The following is a 15,751-nucleotide window of genomic DNA, read 5'->3' as shown; positions in this document are numbered from 1 at the left end:
TAGAAGATATGTCAAAAGTAACATTTATTAAAGTAAAAACTATCTATAATGCAATACTCAGGAAGTTAAAGGGTCCATTAAACACGATAGGGAAAAAATATCAGAACTCTCCGACACTTGTCTGATGAGAGAAAACGGAGAAATACACCCATAAATTTGTCCAGCTCTACAACACTCTTCACAGATATTGAGATTATTCAAAAATAAAATCCGGGCTGACTTAGAGGGAACGAGAGTTTCTAGCCTTAAGTGTCTGCCAGTTGAATCCCAATTCCTAAATTAAAAGGATAGGTAGCTCTGGAGTATGTGACCTTGTAGTTCCCCTATATTTGGTTAAACCACTACATACCCCATATCATCTCCTAAAATTCCACCTTTATTTGATTTGTACAATTTCCACATCCAGAGAATTCCATCAATCTGATAAGGATACAACTTCTGAGCTAGAGCTCTGTCAAGATTGTAACCATCCCCAATAGCTTTAGTTGGGCTGTTGTCATTTTCAGTGTGATCATCTTCTTCATCGGACTCATTCATTTCATTTTCAACAATGAAATCCTAAAAAAAAACCATTATTTTAGTAAAAAGATGTAGAAAAGTGAAGTTATGCATAAAATTAATATAAACATGGCGGTTTTGATACTTTTATGAAATCTGTTGTACTTAACACCAAAAATGACTATAGCTTTGGTTCTATTAATGATAGAGATGTGACAAAAACCTTAGTATCTGGTTTCAAAACAATTTAAAAAAATAATATTTTCAAATTTTTTTTTTAAATTTCAAATTTGAAAATCACTTGCTTGTTTAACTTATATTAACTTACCTGGTCCTCATATGTACTGTGTATAAAGATTTTCTTCTATATTTGACTGGTAACCAAGTTACAAGCAATTTACTAAACCCCCAACCACTACCGATTTTGACCACTTTCTCAAATTCTCTGTTAATCAAAATTTTATGTAGTGTAACCGGACAGTACCTCGACTGACTCTTGTCTTGTTCTATCCGATTACAAATTTGTCACTCACATAGGCCTATCGCCGGTCTGTATTTTTAATCATAATTATTAAACTCATACCTTTTCCCAACACCTTTCCATGACTATATAGAATTTTAATTATTGAGACAATAAATATCCATTACTAGTTTTAATAATTGGTGAAAATATATTCAGCTGAAAACTATCCAGAAATCTTTACACTCGTCGCCACGTTTCAACCTTCACACTGATAAGATTTAAAAAAAAACAAAATGCGACTCCACTCGGTTTGCGCTAAAAAAGATAAATTTTCGCCATCTGGCGGAAGGTGAAATTTCGGCGCGAACGCACAAATTTTAAATCTTACTAATGTATGTGAAAACATAAGGAGCTGCAACCTCCCGTTGCAGTAGTTAATATTTTTAATTTTGTAGACCTCTGTTGGTTAATTATGATTTATAAAAAGTTTTACGTAATTATTTCATTTTATGTGAGATTACGGTTAAAGTTTAACCATTTACATTTTTTTAAATATATTAATTCAAGATTCAGTTTCCCTCACTAGGTATCACTATATACTCGAGCTTTTTCTGTTTTAATGAAGTTTATCATCAGGTGAAACAACTCCGAAGGAGTAGAAAATGTTTGATCCATAATGGTTACTAGAAAATGCTATTTTAGTGAAGTTAACAGTGAAAATTGTTTTAATGAAACGGAATGGGATAAAGCAGTTAAAAATTACAAAACGAATTAAGATTTTACAGAAGGCCTAGAAGTTTTCCTGATCAGCATCAGAAGTGGAAATAAAGGTGGTTCAATATTTGTCAACTTTATCCAAATTCGTATGTATTTTTATCAACAAAGGCAACGTTCATGTTGCAACCCACAGCGAAAACACAAAAGAAATATTAAGGAAAATTTTAGATCGGTAACGGTGGACCTTTACTATAAGACAAAACATCTTCAACTGGAAGTATATACCCACTACCCGGGATGAAACTATGCACAAACTGCATTACATTGATTTCTAAATCATAATATGATACTGGAAACTGGCATAGAATGTAGAGGTTCTGAAACTCCAAGCTCGATCACAGATTCACAAGAAAACAGTTTCTACTCAGGATGATATTGTAATGCTAAACTCCAAAAAAGGCGATTGGGAATCAATTTTTAGTTCCCTACAGATACCAACAATCAAAAAGGCAAGGAAAGACGTTTTCATATGAGATGATTCAGCACTAAAAATCAAATCCCACGCATTGGAAAAAAAAAGTGACAAATGAAATTACTCTCAGTTTTACCAAAAACCTGGAATGTAAATAAAACCCAACAAGAATTTGGAGCCAGTAGTTATATGATACGACGGAGCAAGAAGGTGGTAGAAGAAAAGGGTGTCTTAAGTACACCAAATACTAAACCAGCAAAAAGCCTATCTCCCAATGTAGTAGCTATTGCCAAAACATTTTATGAAAATTAAGAAAGCAGTGGTAGAACTCTACCAGGATAGAAAGATTTCAGAAGTGTAAGAAAATTTGGCCAAAAGGTTCACAAACAGATAACGTTGATATTATGTAACTTAAGAAAGCTCTATCAGATGTTCAAGAAAATGTATGGTGAAATTAAAATCTATTTCACTAAGTTCACTGAACTTTGACCGCAAAACTGCATTCTGGCAGCCACTTCCTCAGGTAAACACTTAAATTGCATTTGCAGGTATCATGAGAATGTAAAGCTTAAGATAAAATGTGTCAGGCTTGGGGAACTTACAAAGGTTCAAGTTTGCCAGTTAAAAACTTCCAAAATCCGTCTTGAAAGCATTGTTTGTGTCGAACCAACAGAAGAGTGTTTTATGAAAGAGTGTGTAGTAGGGTTGGCACGATTTTGCCAAGGGTGGAAAAAACCGGATGAAAAAAAAACTAGTTTTTCCGCGGTTTTTCCCACCTATTAAGAAAATATATTTTTTTAAATATTAATTTTTTCCAAAATGGATTTTAAACGAGATACCATGGTTTTTGCCTTCAAAATGAGCCATAGAACACATCCCTACATTAATAGAACCGAAGCTATAGTCATTTTTGGTATTAAGTAGAACAGATTTCAGAAAAGTAGCCAAATTTTGGTTTGGCTTTGAACACTTTCCCTTCACAGGGATTAATTTTATGCATAAATGTTAGAAATATAATCCTTATGTACTGTGCTAATTCTTTATCGCGTCGTCTGCTAAAGAAAATGAAACAACTTTTAGTTTCAGTTCTATTATGGTTTTGGTGAACCTGTTGTTATGGGTGTCTTTTGTTAAACTTACAAGGAGACGACCCGAGGTGTAACGCACCGATTTGGTTCAAACTCGGGGGTTTGGTAGACCTTAATGTAACTTGAAACACCCTTAAGGGATGTCTCCATAGGCAACCATTTTGCCATGGCAACCAAAAATGTTTTTGACAATACAAAATGGAAATTCTCCTATTGAATATAACATGGGAATCTGACCAAATGTAAGGGTACCCCTGTAAAGATTTTAATCAACTTCGAACTTTTTCAATATTTTCTTTAGCATTTTCAAAAATTAAATTTTAATATTGGTCAGATTCCCATGTTATTTTCTATGGGAAAATTTCCATTTTGTGTTGCCAAAAACATTTTTGGTTGCCATGGCAAAATGGTTGCCTATGGAGACTTTTCCCTTTAGGGTGTTTCAAGTTACATGAAGGTCTACCAAACCCCCGAGTTTGAACAAAATCGGTGTGTTACACCTCGGGTCGTCTCCTTGTTAGTGTTAATGCATTTTATACTCACAATATTTAATATGTAAATACATTATAATATGAACAAATAAATTGTTTTGTGCATTAAGTCATTGTAAGTGATCCAAGATATTCTACAAATGTTAGCAAGAGCGTGGTTTACAAGGCTTAATGACTTCAGGAAGTTCTAGAAGATACACTAGATATATAATATACAGAACAAAGGAACAAGAACAATGGCAAGTAACTCTGGAGATAGTAACTCCATTGCCTCTTTTACATTTTAGAAACTTAATGAAGATATTTATATGGACTGGAAGTTTTACATGAAGAATGCACTACTCTATGAAGGTTTGTGGGGAATAATAGATGGAACAGATGTTTAACCTACAATAGTAGGAACAACAGCTAAACAAATTGAAAGATATAATACTCAAAAGCAGAGAGCCCTAAGCAAGATAGCTATGGGAGTTGACACCTAGGAGCAACAAACACAACACCCCACACAAGAAGAACGCAACCCGTCAAAAGTCGTGGATTTTCTTGCGTACGTTTTTCATTGGCTAGACGCTTTAGCGCCTGCTGCCGTTGAAAGGGGAAAATTCGGAATTTATCTCCCCCCGCCCGTAAAAGTTCAGCGTAAAGGCTTGTGACGCTCGTCCAATGAAATTCGTACACAAGCCTTCGTTAGCGTGTTTAAAGGCTAGCTGCGTTCTCCTTGTGTTTGTTGCTCCTAGTTGACACTCTCCATCAGAAAATCCTGGATGGCTATGATACTGTGTCAGAAGCATGGAATATGGATTGGAACATTACGAGAAGCGTTTCAAGGAATAAGGTTCACTCCACCAGAATCCATGTCTGTATATTTAGCATGATTAAAGCATGTTTATGAACAGCTTAAACTAGCTGGAAAAGTGGTGCCAGATGACGACTTAGCATACCAAATGATTAGTCATTTACCAAAAGAGTACGAGAATGTTGTTAGTACTGCTTAAATGTTGGATGATACGAACTTTACCCCTTTAAAAGTTAAGGCAATGCTAGTTGCAGAATACGAAAGAAAATATGTCTGAAACCACAAGTGGTTTTAGTTCAACAGTTTCTCATGATTGAAGAAAAAGAGGATTTTCTCAAGCAAACAGATTAAGTAGAAATTGTTTTAAATGTGGAAAACCAGGACATTTCATTAAAGATTGTAAGGCTAATTAAATGGGAAAAACCAACTTAAAACAAACTAAATACCAACTTAAAACGTACTTAAAACCAACTTACAAATAATATGTAATTTTCTGACCACTAAAAACCAACTAATTAAAGAAAAAAGTATTTTCAGATCAACTTAATAACAACTTATTACCCCTTTAACTTGTTTATTGAAATATTCTGACCACTTGAGCCTACTTAAAACCAACTTAACGTCAACTAAAATGTGTATACCAACTAAAATCCAACTTATTTTTTGGTAGTGGCTTTTGCCACTAGGACAGCCTGACACTCCTATTCCTACATTATTAGTTGTATATTTTATTTATTGCCACTCTAGAGAGATGGCGCCAGAGAGGCGAGATCCGCCAGGGAACCCAGGGGGTCTCCTCTATTTAAGCTCTAGTCCGAACCGGCAAGTTTCGCGTATGTTTTTGGCGTCTTGACTCAACGGTCAGTCGGCAGTCTGCCGGAGTAGCTCGCCAGACTTTCCTTGGCAGCACTGTTCCTTTTCTGTAGGATATTTTTTTGCCACTAGTTATCACAAGCCTGATCTCAACTGCAATCAAAATGGCTCTCTCCTCTCTGGTAATGTTAATTGTTATTTTTGCCACTGTTTTTTCGACTATGTAATAAGCATCCGTTGATAGTTTAAGATAAGCTAACCTCACGTTGTAATTCTTTTCGGCCCCCAAAGAAAGACTTTATTTATTGAAATAAGGTAATTTTATTTCGATTGAAGCCAATTCGGTTTTCCCTTGACTGAATATCGGTTACACTGTGCTCATTCTTTATCGCGTCGTCTGCTAGTTTCAGTTCTATTATGGTTTTGGTGAACCTGTTGTTGTGTGTGTCTTTTAATTCAGACGAGAAATGAAAATAAATTACCATTTTTTGAGTATTGATGATGAACGGCTTGATTGGTTGGAAAATGACTTCCTTCCATTCATTGATATGATTCAAAGCAACGCGTTATTGAAAACTGAAAGATTTACTGATGAAACGCATGATGCATTAACCTTAAACACAAAATCTACAGTTGCGTTGACAAAACATTTGTTGGAAATTTGATTCTAAATTGTGTTAACTCCAAAATTGTCCAGTGATGCTATCGAAGAAAGTTTCAGCCTCCTGAGAAGGAGCGGCGGTTTAAATGACCAAATGGACGCAAGATCCTGCACCTTGGGGCTTGAGCACGCCCTAAAAATAGGAATTTTAAAAGCTTCCACGTATTCGAATACAAGTCGTGGAAATGTTACTGAAATTTTCTGAAACCTTAGAAAAGAGATCACAGGAAAGTCTCATAATTTCAAAAGAGGATAAACTACTAATTATGACAGAAGAAATGAAATCTTGTTTAATGACGTACCATTGGAAACTTTTACATGATATGGGAAAACTGTCTGGAAAAGGTAATATCGCAGATAATGTTTACTGAAATATCACAGATAATATTCTAAAGCGTTTCCACTTTTCAATTACAGATACTTTTTATCCAACTATGAAGAACTGTACAGTTGCGTTAATTGGGGGATACATTTCAAGAGTCGCAGAGGAACATTAAGAATGTTATGACTGTTTAGACAAACTTAACCAGCCGGTTTCAAATGCCCCCTTGCTTAAACTGATTAAAGCTCAAGACAATGGTGGTCTTAAGTACCCCAGCAGTCTATTAATTTCATTGTTAATCTTAGTGACAGAATTTGCAGAAACTACTATTAGTTTTTTTTTTCAAAAACCGTATTCTTGCTATCTACACTGAAATTATGTTGCCACATTTTAGAGAACCTCTGGTCTGCATTGAGGGGTAACAACCCCCTCTTCCAGTATCGTCTTGGTGGCAGACTAATCGAATCTCAAAATATCATTTGTGATTTGGGGGTGATGCTCTCAGGCAGAATGTTGGGGGACACTCTCAGCAAAGCTGCTTCTGCCCGGGGAATGAGAGCCCTTTATCTATTAAGGCGCTCTTTCTCTTTTTTTAATGCTAAATCGTTTAAGATTTTGTATAGTGCTTATGTCCGTCCTCATCGACTATTGCTCGAGCATTTGGTCTCCTCACCTTGTTAAAGGCGTTGAAAGATTGGAACAGGTGCCGAGGAAAGCCACGAAACTTGTCCCGGGTTTGCGTACCCTCCCTTATCCTAACCGCCTTAAGCCCTGGGCCTTTTGTCCCTTTCTGATCGCCGCCTTCGAACTGACCTCATTGAAACTTTTAAGATTGTCCATGGTTTCTATGACTTGATGGCCGACCAGTTCTTTAGAATTAAGTGGTCTGGTCGAAAAGCATCAACCCTGTACAAAATCAGGTACAGCTGTTTATCCAGACGGGTCTTTTTAACTAAAGGTATTATTAACCACTGGAATGAGCTCCCCTCTGCCGTCAAAACTAAATCCTCGGTTGGTTCTTTTAAATCACGTTTGGACAAGTTTCGGGGCTGGACCTTCTAGTTATTCCCCATTTCCCCCTTGTAAATATCTGAATTAGTTTTATATTATTATATAGTCTGTTGTATTATTTACCGCTTAATCTCTTTAGCTTCCTAAATTCACCTGTTCTTGTCTGTACATAATTTTTATACTGTTCCGCCAGAAATACATGAACCGAAATTATCAGCGACTGCTTTTTTATTCTGAGGCGTTTTCCCGCAGCGCTAGGGGAGGGTGACAAGGAAGCATTCAAATATTTCAACCCACCCGCGGCCAAGGTATATTTTTGAGTGCATGCCGGGTAGAGTATTATGCCATCTAGTGAGTGAAAAATGAAATAGTTCCAGTTGAACGAAGGTCAAATTATCGAACGTATTATAGTCTGCGAACCTAGGCTTACTAGTTGATAGATTGTGAAGTTGTAGTATCATTTAGTATGCAGTTGGAAAGTAGTTTAACTTTTTAAATAATGGAAGAAAACTTAAGAATACGTGATAAATTGATAGGATATTTAAAAAACCTTAACCGCCCGTTTGTTGCGTAAAGAAAGCAGGTTTTTTTTAACTAAATTGATATCTGATATAATGGTAGCTGTAATTCTTTACACTGACTGAAAAAGGTACTTTTTAAGTATTTTTTTAGTCCGTGTTTTTTTAAAGTTTCTCACGGCGGCCACCAGGGTGAGTATTCAAATCTGTACCACGGCCCCGTAGAGGATTGCATTCCGCGGAGGGGAGGACTACAACCGAGTAAAGAGAGGGGGAGACGGGGAAAACGCCTTTAGTATAAGCGGGATAGGTCGCTGATAATTTCGGTTCATGTATTTCTGGTTCCGCTTAGTTTTCTTATTATCCGTATTATTTCCCGTCTCATCAACCCCTTTCCCCCTTTTTTATCTATCTCTGTCTTCTGTTGGTTATCTTATTTTGTATTATTTTGTTTTTTGTTAATATTGTTTTTGAATGCTTGGTGTACGTAATATAAGTGCGAACTCAAGAGCCCAATAAGTGTATTTCACTTTCTCTATCCTGACAATAAAGTATTATTATTCCACCAATCTCTTGCTTTTAAAGAACTACGAGCAGGCGCTACAGTAGCGAGGAACATAGCTTTTCCTAGCGAGCTTGAAAATCACCCGTGTTAAGAAAATACTAAGGTAAGAGCAATATTTTAATAAGTTGGGCAAGACCACTTTTATTTTATAAAATCTACTACTGAAATTATTCACGATATTAATTACATTGACATTTTCCGGATTGATAATTTCAACACCAAAAGCATAAGACTAAATGTTTTCAAGTAATATTTAGTGGAAAAGTGAAATAGGTTTCGGTAGAAAATAGATCTTTCCAGTTGGGAGTTAACCATGAATAATCGTTCCCTTCCATAAACTGCAACCTTGTACCTCTTCGTGGTGGAAGGGAGTAACAGGTGGAGGGGAAACCCTTCATGCTGGCCAACTGTAAAAGATAACAGGTGTCATATGCCCTTTAATATAACTACGTATGGCGCATGACGTCATTGGTCATGTGACCCAATATTGTTTTTTAGTTTTGGTTTTACTTTTAGATGAGTAAGATAACTCACGCTCTCACTATGCCTCTCTAAAACATCAGTAATGTTTATATCTATGTATAACCAGTTTTAACTTGAAGTATATTATTAAACCCTTTATTTTGTAATAGTTAAATCATTCGTTTTTATTTCGCTTAACGTCAATTGCAACAAATGGCATCTCTGCTGGGGATATCAAAAGTGAAGTAAAGGAAACAAGACGACAGCCAAGGCCTTTTTGTATACACGCATACAAGACCAAGTGCAATTATTACTATGGCAGAAGGAGGGTTAACCATGCTAGGGCAAGTTACCAAATTGACTTCCAACAATTATAGAAGCTGGCGGTTTGAAATGGAAATGGTTCTAAGGAGCCAAGGCCTATGGGGAATAATAGATGGAACAGAAGTTCCACCTGCAAGCACAGCCGCTGATGACGTCAAACGTCGATATGCAGATAGACATTCCAAGGCCTATTCCAACCTAGCATTAGGATTATCAGCTGATATAAGAAGTTTGATTGAGGGTCAGACTACACCAGATGGGATATGGAAAGCATTACGAGATGCATTTGAGCCAATTACACGGGCACGTATCGGGATGCTGCGTAAACAATTTTATAACCTCACTTACCAGGATGGTGAAGGTATGCCAGCTTTTATAGGAAGGGTTTATTATGCCAAGAGACAATTGGACGAAGCTGGAGAAACAGTGGCCGAAAAGGAAATATCCTACCAACTGATTGGTTCCTTACCAGAATCCTACCAAAGCCTGGTGTCAGTGATATATGACGCTGACTCCGACAATTATCAAAAATCAACTTATCGCCGAGCATGGACGTCAAACCATGAATGAAACGTCTGATGGTCAAACTGCAAATGCATATACAGCTCAAGTTGGGAAATCTCGAGGTACAACAAGGTCGAATACTGGGAGGTATAATGTCCGATGTTCCATATGCAATATATGGGGGCATCGTGCATCTGACTGTCGCAATAAAGACAAAGTAGCACACCGATCAAAAGACAAAGATGGGAAAACCAAAGCGATAATTAAAGACAAGAAGCCAATAAGAGGAGCGTTTATTACTTCCGCTTTTTTGTCATCTACAACTACCAACGCTGATGACTGGATTATAGACTCAGCAGCAACTCACCACTTCTGTAACCGCAGAGAATGGTTTTCCAGTTACTCGCCAAGGAACACTGAAGCCACCGTAGGGGAAGGAATATCAAAGGTCGAAGGTAGTGGCGATATTTGGTTAAAGATGAAAGATAAAGGTGGAAATGTATTCAGGCTGATGGGAGTTATATATACGCCCGGCATGCGCCGAAATCTGATTTCTGGTAGACTACTTGACCAAGCCGGTTATAAAGTTATAATAGAGAAGTCACAATGTACTACCTTTTTTCCAAATGGGGATTTTGGGTTTGAAGCATTATTGTCTGACGAACACTTCTATACTGTAAAAGCGCAGGTCAAAGTGGATGGTTTTTCCGAAGAGGAAACAGATGAACTACCTGAGACACATAATACAACAGTTCTTGAAGGGGGTCACGGCTTTCAGTAATGAAGGCCGTCGACCTACCGAAACCTTTCAAGGTAGCCTTCCGCACCAAGGACGTCTACACCAAGGATGGCAATGTCCTCCTTCGTAGACTCAGGACCTACAACAACGCGCTAAATACGCAATGTTGGAAGGTCGTAAATAAAGCCAATGAGCCGACTGCCATCCACTGGATCTTCCAGGTGGATGGAGAGTCGGTTAAGGCTATCAAGGAGGCAGGACACCGAGCCTTAACGGGTCTGGACAGTGGTATCTTTAAGATACTTCATGAACCTGACCCGACAGCTCCGGTGGATCCTGTAAAGGAGGGTGGATCAGTCGAACCCTCTGCCTTGGAGATCTCAAGGATGGATGATGAGGCTCTGGCTGGCGGGGACTCCGGAGAGGACATTCCAATGGAAGATAATCTCGTGGAGGAGCTAAAGGCCTTTGCTTTGTCGGACACCGACGAGATCAAAGAGGTTGTACCACTGGAGGGTGCAACAGGGGGGCAGGCTAGGGATGTAAGTCAGACCAGTGGGTGTGTTGGGGTTTCCACAAACACAACCACCACTGTGTCTGAATAGACATCTAAGGCCTGCAACCGAGCTCACCTTAAACCAAGATGAGTGTAAAGGTGCTGCAAATTAATTTGCACCACTGCAAGGCAGCCACTGCAGTTCTCTGCAGGAGGTTCGCAAAGGAGAGCTTCGACGTCGCTCTCATACAGGAGCCATGGACTGCCAATGGAAAGATACTTGGTATCAAAAATGCAGGTAATATATTCTATGATTATAACTCTGCTACACCGAGGGCTTGTGCACTGACACGCAAGGGCATTCATGCCCTTCCGCTCTCAGTGCACACCTCCAGGGATATTGCCACGGTAAAGCTCATCACGGAAGGTGGGGAGGTTACTATGGCATCGGCATACCTACCATACGACGATGCAAAGCCTGCCAACCAGCCAAGGCTAGTGGAACAACGAGATTGGCAGGCTGCGCAAGGAAACTCGTAGGCTCTTTAATAGGGCAAAGTAGGGGGGTGATTGGGATGCCTATAAACGCACCCTCACCACCTACCACAAGTCTATCCGCGATGCCAAGAAGGCTTCATGGAGATACTTCTGTGAGAACATAGCGGATGTTCCCAGTACGGCCAAATTAATGAAAATTTTGGCACACGATAATACTAAGCATCTTGACACCATTAAGTTGAAAGATGGTAGTTTTTCCACGTCCGGTAAGGACACTCTGACACATATGTTAGATGTACACTTTCCGGACTCTAAGCTCACTAGCAATGGTAACACTGACAATCGCCCTTTGAGGATCAATCGAACCAAAAGGGAAGATTGGGCAGTGGCGAATAAGGTCGCCACGCATTCCAGACTTATATGGGCTGTAAAGTCATTTAAACCCTATAAGTCCCCGGGACCGGATGGGATTTTTCCTATCCTCTTACAGAAGGGCATTGATATTCTATGCCCTATGCTGCTGAGAATCTACAGGGCTTGTATTGCTCTAGGGCATTTACCTAGCACCTGGAAGCTTTCTCAAGCGATCTTCATACCTAAGCCTGGTAAATCTGATTACCTGGAAGCTAAGGCATTTAGGCCAATTAGTCTTACCTCTTTTCTCCTAAAAATTCTGGAGAAAATGGTGGACAATTACATTAGGGAGGAGGTTCTTTGCAACTCTCCTCTGTCGACTGCGCAGCATGCTTACCAGAAGGGCTGGTCTACTGAGACCGCCCTGCATGGTATCAGCAGCTGCCTGGAAAAAGCAATTGAGCACAAGGAAATTGCGTTAGCAGTTTTTCTTGATATTGAGGGAGCCTTTGATAAGGTCTCCAGCGCAGTTATACTTAAGGCTGCGAAAAGGTTTGGTATCAATGACACATTGTGCCTTTGGATCAAATCTATGTTAACTGACCGAAAAGTGATATCCTCCTTGCTGGGTGACTCCCTTATGGTCTCTACCAGTCGTGGTTGCCCACAGGCGGGCGTTCTTTCTCCCCTTCTGTGGTGCCTGGTGGTGGATGAACTCGTTCGGAGGTTGAACAGGGGAGGATGCCGCTGTTTCGGTTACGCCGATGATATTGCTATCATCATTACTGGGAAATTCCCAGCAACAGTGAAGGACGTAATGAGGAGGGCCCTAGCATCAGTTGAGAGCTGGTGCAGGGAGGTCAACCTCATGGTTAATCCTAATAAAACTGTCTTGGTTCCTTTTACTCGTAGAAGGATAAAAGGTATGTTTGAGGGTATTTCCTTATTTGGAAAGGACCTAGTGGAGAGCACCGAGGTGAAGTACCTCGGGGTCATCCTGGATAGCAAACTAACATGGAAACCACACCTTGACTACATAGTCAAGAGGGGCAAAATGTTATTTTGGAGAACTAGAAGTGCAGTTAGCAAGACCTGGGGCTTAAGCCCCAGGACTGTGTACTGGCTGTACACCATGATCATCAGACCTATCCTGTCTTATGCAGCTGTGGTCTGGTGGCCAAGGGTTACTTTAAGGACTGTGCAGTTTGATCTGCGCACTCTGCAAAGGCTGGCTTGTGTCGGCATTACAGGAGCCATGAGAACAGCCCCAAGCGCTTCTCTGGAAATACTCCTGAATATGCTTCCTCTCCACCTTTTTATTGAGGAAGCTGCCCTTTTAGGTGCCTATAGGCTTAACCAAAATGGCTGGTGGAAGGCTAATAATTGGGAGCATAGCCACACCAAGCTCTTCCGAGATATGTCCAATCAGATGCCGATTTTAACAATGGGCTCTGATCTGATGGTTACTAAACTCCACTTTAGTAAACCTTTTGAGGTCAACTTCCCTAGCCGTGCGGAGTGGAGTCACTTGACCCTCGGTACCAGAGGAGAGATCGTCTGGTTCACTGATGGGTCTAAGACACACTATGGCACTGGTGCGGGGATGTATTGCCTTACTAATAATTTTGGCTTTATGAAAGTCTAGGGATACACACTAGTGTATTCCAGGCTGAAATTTTTGCCATTTGCTCCTGTGTTGCTCACTGTTTACATCAGGGGTATCATGGGAAGGTTATCCAGATTTATTCAGATAGCCAGGCTGCTCTTAGAGCTCTCAGCCAGTATAGTATTCTTTCTAAACTGGTTTTTAGCTGCTTAGATCTCCTCTGCACTCTTGGGTTGCACAATAAAGTTCAACTTTGTTGGGTACCTGGGCATAAGGGGCATCTTGGGAACGAAAGGGCCGACGCCTTGGCCAAGGAAGGTGCGAGGGCTGGGTTCATTGGTCCAGAACCTGCTCTCCCCATCTCCCTAGGACTTGTACGCGGCTTAATCTCCAAGTTTATGTCGGATCGTCAACTCAGACAATGGTCTGAAATTGAGGGTCAAAGGCAGGCCAAAGAGTTCACTCTTGGCCCTTCTAGGGAGAGAGCTAGAGAATTACTCTCACTCTCTAGGTCCAGTATTAGGATTGTTACTGGCCTACTAACAGGTCACTGCCATCTTAACAGACATTTAACGCTTATTGGCGTCAGTGATGACCCGATTTGCAGATCTTGTCTAGCTGAGGAGGAAACTGCCTCACATGTACCCTGTAGCTGCGATTACTATGCAGCCCAGAGGTTTGAGCATTTGGGTATGCATCTGTTGGAGACGTATGACGTCTCTAATATCACGGCCGGGCAGATTTTAAGCTTTATGTCGGCAATAGGACTTATTTAAGTCAACCAGTTTGGGGATGCACAATGGACCTTAGGTCGAAGTGTTTGGCTTGCCACCCCACTCAATAATAATAATAATAATAATGAATAATCGTTATTTTGTCAACCAGTGAGTGCAGTTTTATTTCAACAACAACAATCAAGTTTGTCAAATTTTGATTTGTATTCATTAGAATCAAATTTAAACCCTCTTAAATTAAAAACATTTTGATTTTTTAACAATTAATAAATGGCGGTTTAGAATCAATTTTTGGTTATTTTTCATAGTACAAATAGAGTTGCTTTTTATCCGGTGTTGAAACCTATTTCCCCCACCAGGTCCAGGTAAACCACAGCTTAAACTGGGTAAAACCTCAAAAATGATGGGAGTGCTAAAAATTATCAGATTATTTCACCAGTTACTGCCCTATTAGTGAGTTAGGGGAAAATAACATCTCCAACCCCAAATGTTTAACGTTTTTTTTAGAAACATTTGTTTTTTGGTTTTACCCAGTTCTATAATTTAACCCTGTTGCCATTGAAATACATTATGCAACTTACATTATTTTTTTAAATAATTAATCGCCACCTGATTAATGGTTTTAAAAGTCACTCGATGACTTAGGCCTGAGGGGTAGTAGTAGTAGTAAAGCTGGGTGGTTGGGTTAGACCCAACCTAGCACTTCGACCAGAGGTCCATTGTGCAGCCCCAGCCAATTAAACATGGAAAATCCCAGTCTTAGAAACGAAGCGCAAGATATGCTTCGCCGGGATGTTGGAAATATCGCTCGATTCCAACCTATGCATACCAAGGTACTCAAACCTTTGAGCCGCGTAAGAATCACAGACACAAAGGACATGAGAGGAAGTTTCCTACTCTGCAAGGCATGCCCTCACTGATACCAATCAGATGCAGATGTCTATTAACCTGGCAGTGACCTAAAAGTAGGCCCGTAACCACCCTTATACTACTCTTAGAGAGCGAAAGCAACTCAGTTGCTCTATTCATAGAAGGCCCAGGAATAAATTCCTTGGATTGCCTCTGACCCTCCGTCTCAAGCCAAATCTTGACCTGTCTCTCAGCCATAGCGCCATGCACATGGCTGCAAAGCAGGCCATTGGGTATTGGAATAGCAGGTTCAGCACCTAAGAACCTAGCCTCCGCACCCTCCTTGGCCAGAGTGTCGGCCATCTCATTGCCATGATGCCCCTTATGACCAGGCACCCAATATAGTTGAACCCTATTATGGATGCCCAGTTCTGAAAGGAGATCCAAACAGCTAAGAACGAGCTTAGAAGTAATACTAAACTGATTAAGAGACTTAAGGGCAGCCTGACTGTCCGAGAAAATCTGAATAGTCTTGCCCCGATACTTCTTTTTAAGACAGAAGTCTACACAGAAGCAGATGGCTGCAATCTCAGCCTGAAAAACCGTAGCAAAACCACCAAGGCTCTCAGAGAAGCCAAACTTCTTAGTCTGACAGTAAACTCCAGCACCCACCCCTGAGTGAGTCTTGGAGCCATCCGTGAACCAAACAATTTCGCCCTTGGTTCCAAACACTGTGTCGCCAGACCAGTCAAAACGACTTGGAAAGTAAA

At 40.0% G+C, this 15,751-nt stretch overlaps 1 protein-coding gene across 1 annotated transcript in view; it reads right to left on the bottom strand.

The window, feature by feature from the left end:
* Window positions 1–15,751, bottom strand: part of LOC149959043 (DNA excision repair protein ERCC-6-like) — a 47,546-nt gene that overhangs the window by 29,004 nt on the left and 2,791 nt on the right. Inside the window, exon 3 of the mRNA XM_090166392.1 lies at window positions 350–558. Within this exon, the coding sequence (XP_090022518.1) occupies window positions 350–558 (209 nt within the window). The remainder of the gene's footprint in view (window positions 1–349; window positions 559–15,751) is intronic.

The sequence above is a fragment of the Leiobunum rupestre genome, chromosome 2 (genome assembly GCF_980474605.1).
Source record: "Leiobunum rupestre chromosome 2, qqLeiRupe1.1.hap1, whole genome shotgun sequence".
In the NCBI taxonomy this organism is placed as follows: Eukaryota; Metazoa; Arthropoda; class Arachnida; order Opiliones; family Sclerosomatidae; genus Leiobunum; species Leiobunum rupestre.
Note: the sequence above shows the minus strand (reverse complement) of the source record. Positions and strands in the feature narration are given on the sequence as shown.